Here is a 15392-nt window from a genome sequence, read left to right as displayed (position 1 = left end):
AAATACAAAAATACCTGCAATGAACAAACTCTACATCCATGGGTTCTGAGTTGTAAGACTGTTCAAAATCTGCATTAAATTTAAGAGTAACATCTTCATTACATATCTGTTGCAAAGATTAAAAAAAAAAGTCAGTTTACTGATGAAAGTTTAGTACTTTAAACACAAAGAAGCATCTCTGAAAGCACTGAACTTCCTCATCATCTCCAAAAAGAAAACCTAGATTTACTTGCTGTCAATATACTGTATATCTACATTATGTTATGAGTGCTTTCAGAGCAGGTAAAGATTATAATCTAAAAAGCACAGGGAAGCCAAAGACTTAAAGAATGCAATAAAAATACAGAATGACTTCTCAGAATGTAGATAAAATAAATTTAGCTTCCCCGGTATCAGGTTAAAATAGTCTGTAACTCCATGAATTGCCAACTTCCCCTCTGAAACTTGTGGACCACAGTATTTTCAACAGGAGACACATCTTGCTTACCTCAGTAATATAGGCAATGTATTCTATGATATGTTCAGAGTAGACCTGACTTTTCAGTATCACCTTATCACCTAATTGTGAAAAAAGTTAAAAGGCAACATACTGTTACAAGGAATTCTCACCACAGCACTAAATATTTTGCTTTTTTGCATGGTTAAACTAGGAATCTGCAGGATACTAGATGTTAGCTAACCAGCAAAGTTGCTGTATTCGTGAGCACCTGTTCTGGAATGCCATATGCAGTTGTGTATTACATTTTAAAAGGGACCTAACATTTATGCCATAGACAACACCTCCTGAAAACAGTATCTTAATATATTAATTATTTGAGATTCTGAATTTAAACTACTTTCCTGGTTTTTGCTTTTGATACACCTCTTGTCTTTTAAGTTATTACTACATTGCACAGTTTATTTTTGCAGAAAGCCTCAACTTTTGCACATGAAAAATCCTAAAGTATTGGAGTATGCATAAGAACAGACACATGCAGCACCGCTTCAGACAGCACCCACTTTAAGACCCGCACTGAGGCGCTATCAGTGCAGTTCACCTGTCTAGTAGCCTAGATTAGTAACTTTGTGTTCAAATACATGTAAAACTTCTTTAAACAAATGAGTAAGCAATAGAGTTTGAATTGCACTGAAAATATTGATCAATGTGCTACTTGGCTTTATCTCACATTAATTACTACCTGCAACGAGACGAGGTCTGCCCTCTTCCACTCCTGGCACTTCCAACACTAAAAAGTTCCCACTTCTTTTCAAAGTAACCCCACTCATGTTAAAGTCTTTTATCTCCATTTCTTCATGGATCTCTTCAAGCCACAAGAGAGTAGAAAACTTTGCTTTATAATTATCTAGATTAAGTTGCTGAAAAATAAACCAGTATACATTATGGTTGTAATTTCTACACTTAAGATGTGGAATCCACTATTCTTAAACTTACACAAAACACTTCTTAACACAGACTGCACAGCAACTGGGTTGCCAATTAAGGCACCTAAATACATGTTTCTATACACTAGCTAAAATTGTAAATCCTTCAGTAGTCAAAAGAGAATTAGTACAGTCCTTGGAGCTCAGACACAATGGCCAGCCAGCTGAAGAGTTAACCAAGTCTCTCCCTCCTCCAACAGCAATTTCAACATCTGAATTCAGGGACAGTCTCCAAAGGGATTTCTATCCTCAGCAATCCCAGAAAGCATAAAATCCAAGTACACTGGGCAGAGATGATTGAGAGAGTGAGTCATATCTGTCTTGGACCTGGCTGATGATTATACAGTTTACGGCAAGCTGAAAGAACCTGATCTTTCTTCCTCAGAGCTTAATGCATCTCACTGAAGAAGTATTTTCCAACAGTAAAAAGTTCTATCTAAACAATGACTTGATAGCACAGAATGCTTTCTATTTGGTATCTTCTCACAAACACAAGGCGAATGAGCAGTGCTTTCTGGAGCAGACTTAAAACAGTCACAGAACTTAAGGCGTGGTTAAAAGTTACCAAACTTCCAGTATAAAATTCTTTCAAACATTACAGAGTTTTGTATTTTTGAGAGGATCACTGACCTGCTATCTTAATGCTGTGACCTTAGGTTTTGCACGAGCTGTTTAGAAAACAGACAACATAGCCTTTTACATTTTTGAAAAATTAAGTATCAGGCCAAGTCTGTAAGTCCTTAAAGTTAGGAAAACAAAACAGTGAGTAACAGCAATGTTCTACCAGAAACCAGGACAAAGTTCTGGAGAAGGAATCACTGGAACATTCTTGTTAGAATATACACATCAAAAATTAAAAAAAAATCTGAAATTGCTGTACTTGTGTGAAGAATTTGAACAAGCTGCAGTTAATTAAATTTGAAGATTTAAAGAAAACCAAAAAGTTCTGAGCATCCAGAAAACAGTCCTCTGTTATTGCAGTATCTTAAGAATTTCTGCTTTCATTTACTACGAGCAAACTGCTGGACTACTGTTCTGACACCAAAAAGCCCCCTTTCAAATGATGCTCCAGAAGTGAAGAGGCATCTCTGTTCAGCCTCTGTAGTGTCCCTGCCCCATGTATCTCCCCCTCCCCATATGCACCTACTCCCTTTTCCGTTTTTCACATTTACCCTTTTGTACTCTTGTAGGCTTGGATACCGCGTCATACTGGAACTCAACAGAAGTTACAGGATACGGACTAAAGTCTACAACAGTATTACACCATCTTCCGTTACACCAAAGGGCTACACATTTTTGTTAAACTAAGGCCAGCTTGAACAAACACTATACATAAACCATATTTTCTTATATAAACCTACACTTGCATACCTCTGCTAAGAGAGGCTGAAAAGTCAGTATGTCTAACTTCTGCTCCACACATCTTCTTAAATCATCTGGTACAGTATAATGTGGGAGAAAGCTTGGCAAATGCTTTCTGTGATTTCTAAAACAAAAATGTACAACAGATCATTTAGCTTTCTCAAATTATACATGTGAAAAACAGCTAATTAAAGTGCCACATCATCAAGGCTATAAAGCCAGAACATGCACACACAACAGGCCAAATGATTCCTTCAAAGTCACAATTAGGAAGTTTGCTGTACTGGGAAGAAAGGTAAGTGTTCCAGTTACAGATTATTGGAAAACATCATGTGTCTGCTTTTTCAGGTTAGGGATATTTTTATAACCAAACTAATACTCTAAGCATAATGGAAGCTTATGCACAAAGGAAAGTTCTTTTGCGAATGAAAGAATGGGCAACGTTTATCACACACAGATCTCAAAGCTGCTTGAGCAGTAAAGAAGCCAACTCTCAGAAAAATATTTCAGTTTTTCCATATTGTTTCTTAATTACGCAATTGTTACTTGTAGATCACTATGCAGCAGCATTTATCTTCTTTATCACATTATATGGCAGAAGGAGCTCATGTTTGAGAAGTCTACAGAGAAATCAAGCAGTTCATTACTATAAAAACCCCTTCCATCAGTAATGCCCACACCTATCTTGTTTGCAATATACATACATAAACATGTACAGACTCTCCCAGATTTACATTTTCTTTGTCAGCATTACAGAACAAATGTAGCAATATCAAATAGAGCACCATTAGGTAAGCGTTGTTCTTTGTTCTAATTCACAGTACCTTCTGTATTTAGGGACAACCACCGTCGTCATCCTTGGCTGAGGTTCTGGATTAATTTTAGGCATTCTTGGAGAAAATGGTTCCACAGGTGCTAGTAGTAATTCTTCTTCACTTGTTACAGTGGCTTCAATATAACGTCCCACAGTAAAATCAGAAAAACCAAGCAACAGGAGTTCTCTACTGTACCCGGGATTTCTTCAAGTAAGCAGAAGTTAAGTTTTTAAAACCATCATGTTCACACTTTATTTTCCTCAGCCGTAAGTATTTTTAAAAACAGCACTGCAGATTCTCATTTCAGTAACACATGAGAACTGCTAATTTAGGTAATTCCTCACACTTCATCCCCACTCGAAGTTCAATTCTGGTACAATAAATAAGAAGTAAAAATCTCAACCCCCCTATTTCATCAATAGCTTGGGTAAAGAGCAAAATCGTTCCCCTCAACATATTAGGTACAGAACTGATATGTCTGTCACAAGGAACATCTTGGAACTACTGTTACTGAAAAAGACTGGCCAAACATTTCCATCAGAGGAGCCTAAAGCGTATCCCTTCATTGTCTGCAGAAACAGTGGTTTGCTCTACCTTGCTTAAGGCTACTCAGAACTGAACCCTAACTGTGAACACATTAAGAGAAGCAGAAGTATCCTTTATTCCTGAAAAATGCACTTTATACATGTAAGTGGTGCTTGGGGAGTGTCAGAGAGGAAAAAGAATTAAAAAAAAAAGAAAAAATAATCAGAGGGAACAGTTTCTTCAGACTGGTTTCTAATGAATTTAAGACAAAAGACTTAACACACATGATCTGCTCTGAAATCCTTTAATGAAACCATCCCAACATTACCCAGAGCCCGATTCTCTCCTTGGCACTAACTACACGGTCCAACACTATTACAATGTGCTTAAAACAAAGGCATTTCAGAAGGATTCCAGTTTTCTCTTTGCCAGTACCACTTTCTCATGCCACCTAACACTACCTGCTCAGGTTAAAGCTGAAGCCTGTTTTTCTCTGATACACAAACTCAGCACAGACACTGAACTGTCCAGATTTATGGTCTAAATTTGCAGTCTCTATGGTCTCTTAAGTGGCCAGCTTGCACTTGTTACCTTCATGCTGCAGCCTCCCATGGAGTTTTGTGTGGGTTGCTCTGTATTAACAGAAGGTTCTCAGACTTCGTGGCATTTACAGATCTACAGTGAGGTATACATTGTCCTTTCTACATGTCTTTCTTCACAAAGGCAGGCCACGCTGCAGCTTATCTTTCAAACAGCAACTAAATTATCCTCCTAAGATTTCTACCCCTTGCCTCACTATTTAAAACGGTAACAGAAGTAGGGTGAAAGTTAATGCAGTGTTGCTTTGATGAATGAAACTATTTGATGGTGTTTTACTCCATCCTAACTTCAAAGGTATCATCATAAGAGTCAATGGTTGTGGTACACAGCATTTACAGAACGATAGCCAGAAGTAAGTAAGCTTTCCAATACTGAAGTTCCTATCCTGAAAGAGCTCACACAAAGCCACTTTTTATTCTTAACTAAATCCATGAAATATTTTGTACAGCAAAGTATTTTTGCTTTTCAAAATGTCCTCTATAAATTACACCCTTAAGGAAGAAAACTTTTTTTCTTTTCTATTTCAGCATACATAATCTGCATTTAATATGATAGGACATGGAAGCTTGAGATTGAAGAATGCAGCAATATAAATATGACATCAGGGTACTAAGACTGGAAAAAACTTATCAGGCGCAACATAAAAACTCCCAGGAAATCTATATTAGCTCTAATGTTCATGGAGCAATGGATTTCCCAAACCAGCTGTACGCATTATCTTCACCTTACTGTGTTTTTTAAGAGAAGTTATCTACTCCCATTATATTTCTCCATTTGCTGCTACCATTTTTTTTTGACAAAATTCAGAATCATGCACTAAAATGGTAACTACCTACATTACTGTATTTGCTAATATACACTGGCTTATATTATCCTACACCAAAAACTGTGCCCACAATAAGGGAACTATTAAGTCAATTTTTATTACTTGTTTCCATTGTACTGGTCAGAACCAATGGGAAGAAATACTTACACAGCTGTGCATATGACCACTATGAATGTTCTTCCACCTGGCGGTATGACAATTTCTCCAGTAATATTGACATGCCCTATTGGCTGTTCCACATCTTCTCTTTGCTCCTTTTCTACATTATGTAGATTTTCATCTTTCGCCAAGGAGAAGTTTTCTTCTGTCCTTGATAGATTTGTATCCTCAGAATTAATTCCTTCTGTAGTAAACAGATTTTAACAAACTCTGTTACCCCAATTGCTACTGCTGGCATAGGCAAATCATCTCAAACTTACAGGTATTCTAAGGAGTTAATACTCAGCATTCAAATGATAACATTTCACTGTACCTGGAATGACCCCATTCTTCATAATGGATGTATTATGCAATGACTCATATGTTGTTCCTCCACTGTTATAGGAATTAACTGCAGCTTTTGAAAGGTTTTCTTGATGTATTGGAAAAGATGACAGATATGCTTCTGGACTGGTCTGGCATTTTTGAGGCATCTGAAAACTGAATTGCTTGTGTTTCATCCATCCGGCTAATCTGCAGCTGATTAAGGGCTGTGGTGCACACCCTTTATTCCTAGAAGTAGTTATGTAATTAATTACATAATTAAATGCTTAGTTAATGTTCTTGGGAAGCTTAATTCTACCTGAAGTCAAATAAACCGTCTGTAGCAGCTTTGTTCACCATTATTTTACAACCACTGTCAGAAAGAAATTGCACTGCTGTTTCTAACTTATGAGGACTAAAACCTCTGCTACATATTAGTATTCCTAGGTCAAATCAGCTACTACTATGAAGCATACAAATATTCTGTACTTAAAAAAAAAAAAAAAAAGCTATGGTAACTTAAAAATTTATCATTGGATTACTAATTCTTAGGAAAGAGCATACAGAAACAAATAGAGGGTATTCAGCTATGACTTCATTTGAGCCTCTATGCCCAGATGTTCAGGGAAAAAACTCCTAAAACCCCCCAAAATAAAGAGAAAGCCACCAAAACAAAACCCCCTCAAAGATAACACCTATCTAGTTATTCAGCATCCAAGTTAAAAGTGTCCACTTTTAATATATTAGTAAGCAACAGCCTCTTGGTCTAAGATTTTGAAGACAACAGCATATCTGCAGTCTATTTAAACACACGTACAAGTACAGCATTTAATTTAATTCTCATTCCAGGACTGGATTTTATTAGGATTGAAAAGAGACATAGGATTGGAAAATCTCAAAGCAGTATCTGCAAGATAGATGCAAAGTAAGAAGATTATCATAAAGACATTAAATTCAATATGGAATTCTCTTTAATTACATAGTATTTGAAGGGTTATTTGAAGACCATGAACCACAAGGCTCAACTATGAGAGGCTTCTGTATGAAAGACAGGTTTACAGACTGTGAAGTGATGGAAAGAAAGAAAGCAAGCTTAAAAATCAGAAAGGCTTACTCTATCCAAATGATCATCCTTTTAGATTCTCCCTGCTTCAGAGTTCCAAAATTAGTCATTCTTGAGACTTCCAACCCTCCTTTGTCTCTCATTAAGTCTTCATAAGGCCCATCCACATTGACTCCATTAGAGTGAAATTGTCTGTAAAAATAATTTTAGCTAGTAATTTGAAACAAAGAGATTCAACAAATGTCTTTGATTCAGCACAAATTTAAGAATCACTATAAACAAAGCACAGGCACAGTACTGAGGAAGAAGCAGGTGAGAGGGTTCACTTTTTCTTGGCTACTTACACTTCCGAGACAACTTGATTACCTTTACTAATTTAAGCAGCAAGTCTGCGGCACAGTAAATCAGCACAAAAATTTGGATACAAGGCTAAAACGATTAAGCAACGAGCTGATCTTTGCTCAAGAGCTGAATCAAATCGTGACTAAAGCTGTTACGATCTCCTTGGGAGCTGAACCAAGACACAATAAAAGAACAGTTCCTGGTTAGCACTGGAACTTAAGAGATAAAATGACTAGACTGGACGTGTTTCAGTACGTACTCCAGCACTTATGTCTTCTGCTTACTATTACAATCTGAAAGCAGCAAATAGAAAAAGAAATTTTTAAAAAGCTGAAAATCAAAAAGCACCCTTAAGAACAATGAGGCACACTGCTGATGAAAAATGCCTATGAAACCAAAGTCACATGCTCTTTCCTGTCTCAGACAGTGACCAGAGCTCTCTCAGTGTCAGCTACCTGCAGAAACAATTCAAAAAATTGTTTCTATTCTACCATTAAGAAACTACTCTGTTAGATAAAGTGGCATGAAAATAACTTGGAAGTGTTTTAAGTGTTGCTAATATTTGAACACCCTAAGTTATCCTTAGTCAAAGAGTCACAGAATCATAGAGTAGTTAGGGTTGGAAGGGACCTTAAAGCTCATCTAGTTCCAACCCCCCTGCCATAGGCAGAGCCACCTGCCACTAGACCAGGTTGCTCAAGGCTCTGTCCAGCCTTGCCTGGAACACTCCCAGGGATGAAGCACTTACCACTTCTTTGGGCGACCCATTCCAGTGCCTCACCACCCTCACAGTAAAGAATTTCCTCCTTATATCTAACCTGAACTTCCTCTGTTTAAGTTTGAACCTATCACCCCTTGTCCTACCACTACAGTCCCTCATGAAGAGTCCCTCTCTGGCATCCTTTAGGCCCCCTTCAGATACTGGAAGGCTGCCTCATATGAGGTCATCTAATATAATAAAGTAGAAAATGACTGCAGCCGTTTTTTATTAGCTATGCCAATTTACTAGCAAAGCCCACTAGATGTCTCCCACTGCAGCTTAAGCTGCCTCAGGTTTTTGGTACGGTAGGAAATAAAGTAAACCTGAGAAATCAATGCAAAGGTGTACGTTTGTAACTTGGCTTTAGTAAGAATTTTCTGTATAAAATCCATCATTAAAAATAGGTCCAACTGAAAAATAAGTGAACAAGTTGTACTATTGTGCAAAGTGATGTAAACACTTCAAGCTTTATCTAGGTACAATTTAAACTTACTGTATCCATTTTCTCCAGTAAAAACTGCTTATTCAAATCTTCACAGTGCCTGGCAAGTTCTCCAAATGGCAACGTTGGAGAGGTGTCAGGATGCTCTTTTTGCTCTCTTTAGGACTTCCCACTTGGTCAACAGCTTATTTTTGGCTTGCACAATCACACTCAATAATCCTACCAAAGCCTTGTTAGCACTGAGTGACAGATTTTACAGGTAATAGCCCTATTTATACATATTTGGGCAATACTTGCGCTTTTCACAGGACAGACACTCAAATGCACAAGCCAAACTCCAGATCTTTGCTGCAGAACTGCTACTGACTAGTCGTTCCCTTTCTACATTTGTGTAGTTGTTTACTGCACAAAATTTTGCTTGTTCTCCTTAACGATCATCTATTTTTTAGAACTTTTTCCAACATCTGTCCAGATCCTCTTCACAACCCATATGGTCTCTCAACTGCCTGCAGAACCTCTCAGTTTGGTATGTGCAAGCCCAATGAATCTCTACTCCTCAGATCACTGAACTACTCTGTTTAAGACAAGATACCTGAAGAATACCACAACTCAAGCAAAATGGATGAAAGATACAACCATTTTACACTGGTTTTGTTGAGAATGGTTTCAAGAATAAAATCCTCCCTAGAAGAACACAGAGGAAACACAAGGTAAGAGCATGAGCATGGCATTTTTCTAACAAAACCATGCAAAATTTCTGCCTTGCCTAGCATTATCCATGAGCTACTACTAGTTTTGCTTCTCTAGTAAGCACAGGCATCTTCACCTTTTGGAAAGGAATAAAAATCAAGGGCTGAATCGTACCACGCTGATCTTTCCTTTATGCCTTCTAATCAACTAGTGAAAATTCACAGTATTTCTTTATTTAACAGACGCAGAAAAATTTAATTGCATAACTGCAATTAATGTCTAGTTGCTGTGGAAAGATCTGTTGTGGAAAAAGAATCAAAGAATGAACATTACCCATCCTGGCTGACAGGCACCAAGCAGAGAGCTCTCCAAACGTAACACGACTGATTGCTCTCCACCACTACTGCATTCACTAGGTCATGTTTACACGGTGAATAGCCATCAGGAAGTCTCAATGAATCCAAAGTGAAAAATATACTCTCATTTACTGTACCACTTCTTCCACAGATGCTGGAAATGCGAACCTGAAACAGTTTGTTATTCAGTGTTACTTGAGATTATCTGCTTAAGCTACCTACCATTATCAACCATTGCATAGCTTTTTCCTGAAACAATCATTCCAGCATTAACTGAGCTGCATTCTGAAGTTTCAGTTGCTCATGGGAGGTAAACATACAAATCTAACCTGGTATCACCATGCTTGTCTTTAGATTTGGAAGTGTAAAGAAACACAACTACTTCAGATAAGTGTAAGGTTTCACTGAAATGATACTACAATATGTGTATTTGACTTAATCATGATACCTGTCTTGTGACGTACCAACTTACCTAATTTATACTTCAATATTACCAGTCACAAGAGAAGAAATTTCTTCCTATGCCCAACATGCAAATATTATTCAGTATCTACAGATAAGGCAAATATAATAAACCATAAACCTAGTACACGTATTACTAGAGGGAACAAATATTTTCATTAAAATGAAAAAGGGGACAACAGTTGTTTTCAAGGCAAAACACTTGGATAAATTAAACAAGATAAATTTCACAGTCATTACTTCTCAAAGTTTGAAAAATACATTCATTGTAATGAGGATGTGCGTACCTAAACCAGTAAGCATCCAAATCAACAATCGATAGCCAGTAAATAAGTTACTCTTCCTGTTCCAACCAAAATGCGTGTGCTTTTTCAAAAGGCTTTGCTATTTTAGAAATAATCCTAGAAATGGATGAGGTGATATGCTTTATCTTTTAATTAAAGATGCGTTACAGAAGATCTACCAATATTAGCAACTTAAAGCCACTTTCAAAACTCCACTTCACACAAGACTCCTCTTGCCAAAAATAATATACTGAACATTTACCTTGTTTACTTGCTTGTATCTCAAAGGCTTTACAGCAACTGCTTCACTGTTCCATGTTGTTGGGTTAATAAAATACTTTGCTTGCACACAGTCACCTTCATAAGGTTTGAAGCCTATGTAAAACAGAACATTTCTCAAGTTTAATTGCAACTGATGCCTTCTGCATTACTTTCATGCAGAACTAGTTTAAGTTAAATGAAATAACCAGCCAGAACAATACATCATTCAAATCCAGTGAGTTCAAACTTCTCTTAGCAGTTCTTCCCCCAACAGGTTATTACAAACTATGTAAGAGATGCTAGTGGAAAAATACACTTGCTTGCACATAACTTATGCTTACATGACTGCATGCCAGTCACGAACACATAGCTTTCTTCACCCAAACTCCATGTTTGCTTCACTACATACATGCTGTTAGAACTTATTTAGGATGTTGAATGCAAGCTTATCAGAAGATATTTCTACTGTACATATAAAAAAATTAAGGAAGAGCAAATAAGAAGAAAGCCCCTACAGACCTTCACAGACATCTTCCATTGCAAAAAATGTATAGCAATTAATATAGCCACCATCCTTAGAGACAGAGGTAATGTTTCCAATTAATGTTTTCATATTTCGATCAGAAGCATCACCCGTAGGACTGGAGTCTCCCCAGGCATTTTGGGCAGCATCTACCTATTAATATGAAAAACCCCAACATTCAAACAGCTGATACTTAGGCTTATATGTTAAACATATTAATACAATAAATATCAGAATTTCAACTGCTTATGGAAGTCAAGCTACTTATTAGATGATTTTACACTCACTGTAGCTGTTCGTTTTTGTACACAAAACCCATGAATATCGCTAGTAACTTCTTTTTTAAGAAGTTTGTGGAATCTTGCAACACTGACAACTATTAGAATTACATGCTGATTTGTCAAATCTCTCATGCTTCTTTCTCTTGCTTTAGTTCTACATAAGAGTTTTCCTCATATTGACAAAAGGACCACCACTCTCCCAGCAATCTGCCTGTATACAAGTGGAATGAGACCATCACTGTTTCAGAAAGAAAAAAAAAACTATGTTTTCAAGATGTTATTTACAAACACTCTATGTATTTCAGACTCCCCACAGTCATTCTTTAATGATTAAAAAAAACCCAAAACAACACAAAAACAAACACAAACCCCAAAAGTTCAAGATCTGCTTTGTACAGACTCCCCATATTGCCACCTTGAATGTAAGTTTACTTGCTTAAACAGCCAACTACTTAAACAGCAGAACACCAGCTACAAACTATCAGTGTATGCAATTCCTCCTCTCCCCCCAGCTATGCTGGGGCAAGGATATATCATCTCCGCTCTTAAGTACTGGAATTCTTAGAACTGCGAGCTCTCTTCCTTGCTCCCAAACGGCCACCTCCATCATGGGTTCAGGCTTGAGAGGCTGTGCAGTCTTTCTCCATCTGTGGAGTTTTCACGACCTGAATGGATAAAGCCCTGAGTCACCTGGATCTGACCACAAGCTGATCCTGCTTTGAGCAAAAGGTTAGACTAGAAATTGCCTGAAGCCTGGTCCAATTTCAACTGTACTATGACCCTACTTTCTATATGATCCATTTTGTTGAACATAATAAATATTACCATTTAAGATAGTAATAAAGAGCTTAGGTCTACCTCTACTCCAGAGTTGGCAAACATTACTGTTAAACTATATGTAACTACTTATGGTTTAGTCAGTATTGCTATATTGCATTAAAAGAACTATTACTACATGGTATTTTTTAAAATGACCCAAAAATTCACTTAAAAAAAAAAAAAAAGAAAAAATTATGTTTTGCTTCAGTCCAACAGATATTATCTTCACATTCACCAAGAACATCCAAGAATATTGAACTTTCTCCCAAGCAATTTGTATGACTTCATATGGATAGAATCTGGAGAAGCAATTACATTGTTCCACAGAAGACTAGTAAATTTACAGGTAATGTAAGTTAGATATGGAGTTACACTTGCAAGTACACCTAAGGAGATGCTTTCAACATGTGAAAAACCTTAAACCTCCCCAAATTAAATTTTTTTTTTTTTTTTTTTTTTTTTTTTACATTTCTCAATTTTCATTTACCGATGAAGCTGCGAAGTTGTTCCTTGTACTAGCTCAAAACAAGTCTTCCTGCTACCACTGGTAGCAGCCTGGTAGAGTTTGCTGCAGAACTAGTTATTTAGGGCAGGGTTTAATTAGGCTTGACCTGAAATAAACTGAAACCCAGAATTCTGAGATAGGATCTTTCCAAAACAAGGCGAGTAGCTCCAAACAGCAACTAAAACAGTACACTGAGCAGAGGGCTACGCAAGGCTGACCACACTCTTCCTTAAAGAAGGTAATACAAAAAAAACTACTGACACCTCAGAAGTTTGAACTGCACTGTCCAGACTCTCCCCAAACCTACATGCTGGCAGTGCTCAGTCCATAGAGCTTGCATTCATTTCTGATTCAGAGCCATACCTTTAAGGTTACTTCAAAACCAAAAGTTAAGAGGCAATATTCAGGTTTTTTTGAAGGAGATAGTACTGGTGCTCAAGCACAGCATTGTATAATATTTAACGATTATACTTGTCAGGAAGCTGTTTTATTTTCTTCTGTCCAAAGGACTGAACAGAGACTTCCCTCGGCCCAAAAAAAGCCTATGACTGAAATGCTGGTGGCTGTTTCGAGCAAGCTCTCAAGGGCATCTCAAGTTTGTGCTGCTACATGGAAAGCAATTCAAGATTTATCAGAGTACAGAATTAGTTCAGTTTTTTAACCAAGTACCTAGAACAGACCCTTCAGAGAAGGGAGACTAGTGCTGTTCTTCTTAAGTATTTTACAGCAACAGACAAAATCTTGGGACCAAAAGTGGCAACCCTGGACTCCTTATGCAGGAAGTCCATTACAGTCATGGTTGCTCTTACCCAACAGTAACTTTGATACCTTCCCCCCACACACACTCTTGCATTCTCGAAAAGAACACTATACAGCTTTCCTTTTTATTTGCAGGAGCTCACATATTACTGTGTACTTTGACAAAATCTTTGTCTCCCAGCTTATTAAATCAAGACTGCTGTTGGATGATGACTTTCTATGGAGTCCAGTCAGCTTTAGGCACAAGATGGCTTTAAGCTACTCATCCAGTCACAAACTACATCGTCAGAAAGATCTTCTGAGATGCCCGCAGGGCTTAAGACTGTCCTGGTTTTGGTTGGGATGGAGTTAACTTTCTTCCCAGTAGTTGATAACAGTGCTGTGTTTTGGCTTTAGTCCAGTGTTAATAATGCACCTGCTGGCTGGGTTTGAAGCACGACAATGACTCATCGCAAACAGGAACAAGATAAATCATTAGGTTTATCCCCAGTATTCTGAAAAGGCCATTATCTAGCATATACAGCAAAGCATCCCATAACTGCTAAAATATCCTAGTTGTTGGAGAGCAATTTATACAGTTTCTCAGTTAACAGGCTTATGCATTTTGGAGTGACGACAATATTTCAATAGTATTGTGAAAACTTGTCAGTCAGAAGGAAAACAAGGAAGGAGAAAGATTTAAATTAACATATTTTTTGACTGTTTGTGAGAGTACTATTTTGCCAACCAGCACCAAATTTGCTTGCTGGACTTATGGTATTTAGTTTCATGTAAGAAAGTCATTCACTTAAAAAACAAACAAAAAAACAAACCAAAAAGCAGACACACACAAACCCCAAAAGTTATCTTACAAGACACAAGGTTTTGATAGCACTAGAGCTGCTAATATTTTAGAAGTGAGACTTCTCTTTCACTTTCCTTCTACGTTTCATTTTAGACCATACGACAAAACTTTCTCCCCACTAACATTCTTTCCTCAGCTTTATTTGATCAATGAGACTGCATTGGTTTCAAAATCAAACATATTCTGCTAAGAAAAACTCTCTTTAATTTTGTATGTAACTGTAGCTCATTTTACAACTTAGTATTGCTGTCTTGGCATGAAACATCTTATTTACTTCAGACTTCAGGTATTATTCTTGTTGCTATTTTGAGTTAAAGGAAGCCCAGAACAGAGAAAAATAGAAGCATGCAACATTTAAAATCTTCCTGAAATAAATTATTAAAAAACAGATGCCAAACAAACCCAGATTAAAAAAAACAAGGTAAACAAACTCCCAGTTGATAATTAACTGCCAGCATCTCAGAAATAGTTTTCATGAGATTAGTTATTACCAAACCAGCAACAGATCTTGAAATAAGTCTGTACAAGTAACTGTACTCCATTTCCTCAGTAGTCTATGGATGTCACACATACATACAAACGCATCTAAACCCTCGAACACTATACAGAGTAAAAGGTAAATCAAGTTAGTCTTCCAAGATTTTTATTTTCTGTCTACTCCTACTTGAGGAGTCACATTTCTAGTCAACTTCATTTTACCAGACACAGCACAGCTACTGCCAATTTAGCCATTAGAGGAAGAAAAATCCTCAAGAGGTCTGCATTTATTTTAATCTTCAATCCAGCCTCTAGAGAGGAGTTTATCCTGTGCAATTCATTATTTCAGCCAGAAAACTTGTCTTCTCTATTAACCTCACATACATCTCATGGGCTATTATCATGTTGAGATGAAAAACATATCTATTATTGACCAATAATGATTACAAAAAAGGCTTTCAGCTGGCATCTAGCATCTTTGAATTGATTTCCTATTTATAGGTTGAAGATCT

At 37.1% G+C, this 15392-nt stretch overlaps 1 protein-coding gene across 1 annotated transcript in view; it reads right to left on the bottom strand.

Annotated features, from left to right (window-relative positions):
- The window catches only part of MOV10L1 (Mov10 RISC complex RNA helicase like 1), a gene marked incomplete at its 5' end in the record, with an annotated part of 33621 nt that overhangs the window by 16802 nt on the left and 1427 nt on the right, over nt 1–15392 (bottom strand). Inside the window, 11 exons of the mRNA XM_010015845.1 lie at nt 15–106; nt 488–558; nt 1179–1356; nt 2794–2908; nt 3609–3803; nt 5698–5893; nt 6023–6261; nt 7127–7267; nt 9643–9833; nt 10674–10786; nt 11192–11348. Of these exons, the coding sequence (XP_010014147.1) occupies nt 15–106; nt 488–558; nt 1179–1356; nt 2794–2908; nt 3609–3803; nt 5698–5893; nt 6023–6261; nt 7127–7267; nt 9643–9833; nt 10674–10786; nt 11192–11348 (1688 nt within the window). The remainder of the gene's footprint in view (nt 1–14; nt 107–487; nt 559–1178; nt 1357–2793; nt 2909–3608; nt 3804–5697; nt 5894–6022; nt 6262–7126; nt 7268–9642; nt 9834–10673; nt 10787–11191; nt 11349–15392) is intronic.

This window comes from Nestor notabilis, unplaced genomic scaffold (assembly GCF_000696875.1).
Source record: "Nestor notabilis isolate BGI_N333 unplaced genomic scaffold, ASM69687v1 scaffold4846, whole genome shotgun sequence".
Classification (NCBI taxonomy): Eukaryota; Metazoa; Chordata; class Aves; order Psittaciformes; family Psittacidae; genus Nestor; species Nestor notabilis.
The sequence above is the reverse complement of the archived record's forward strand: the minus strand, read 5'-3'. Positions and strand labels throughout refer to the sequence as shown.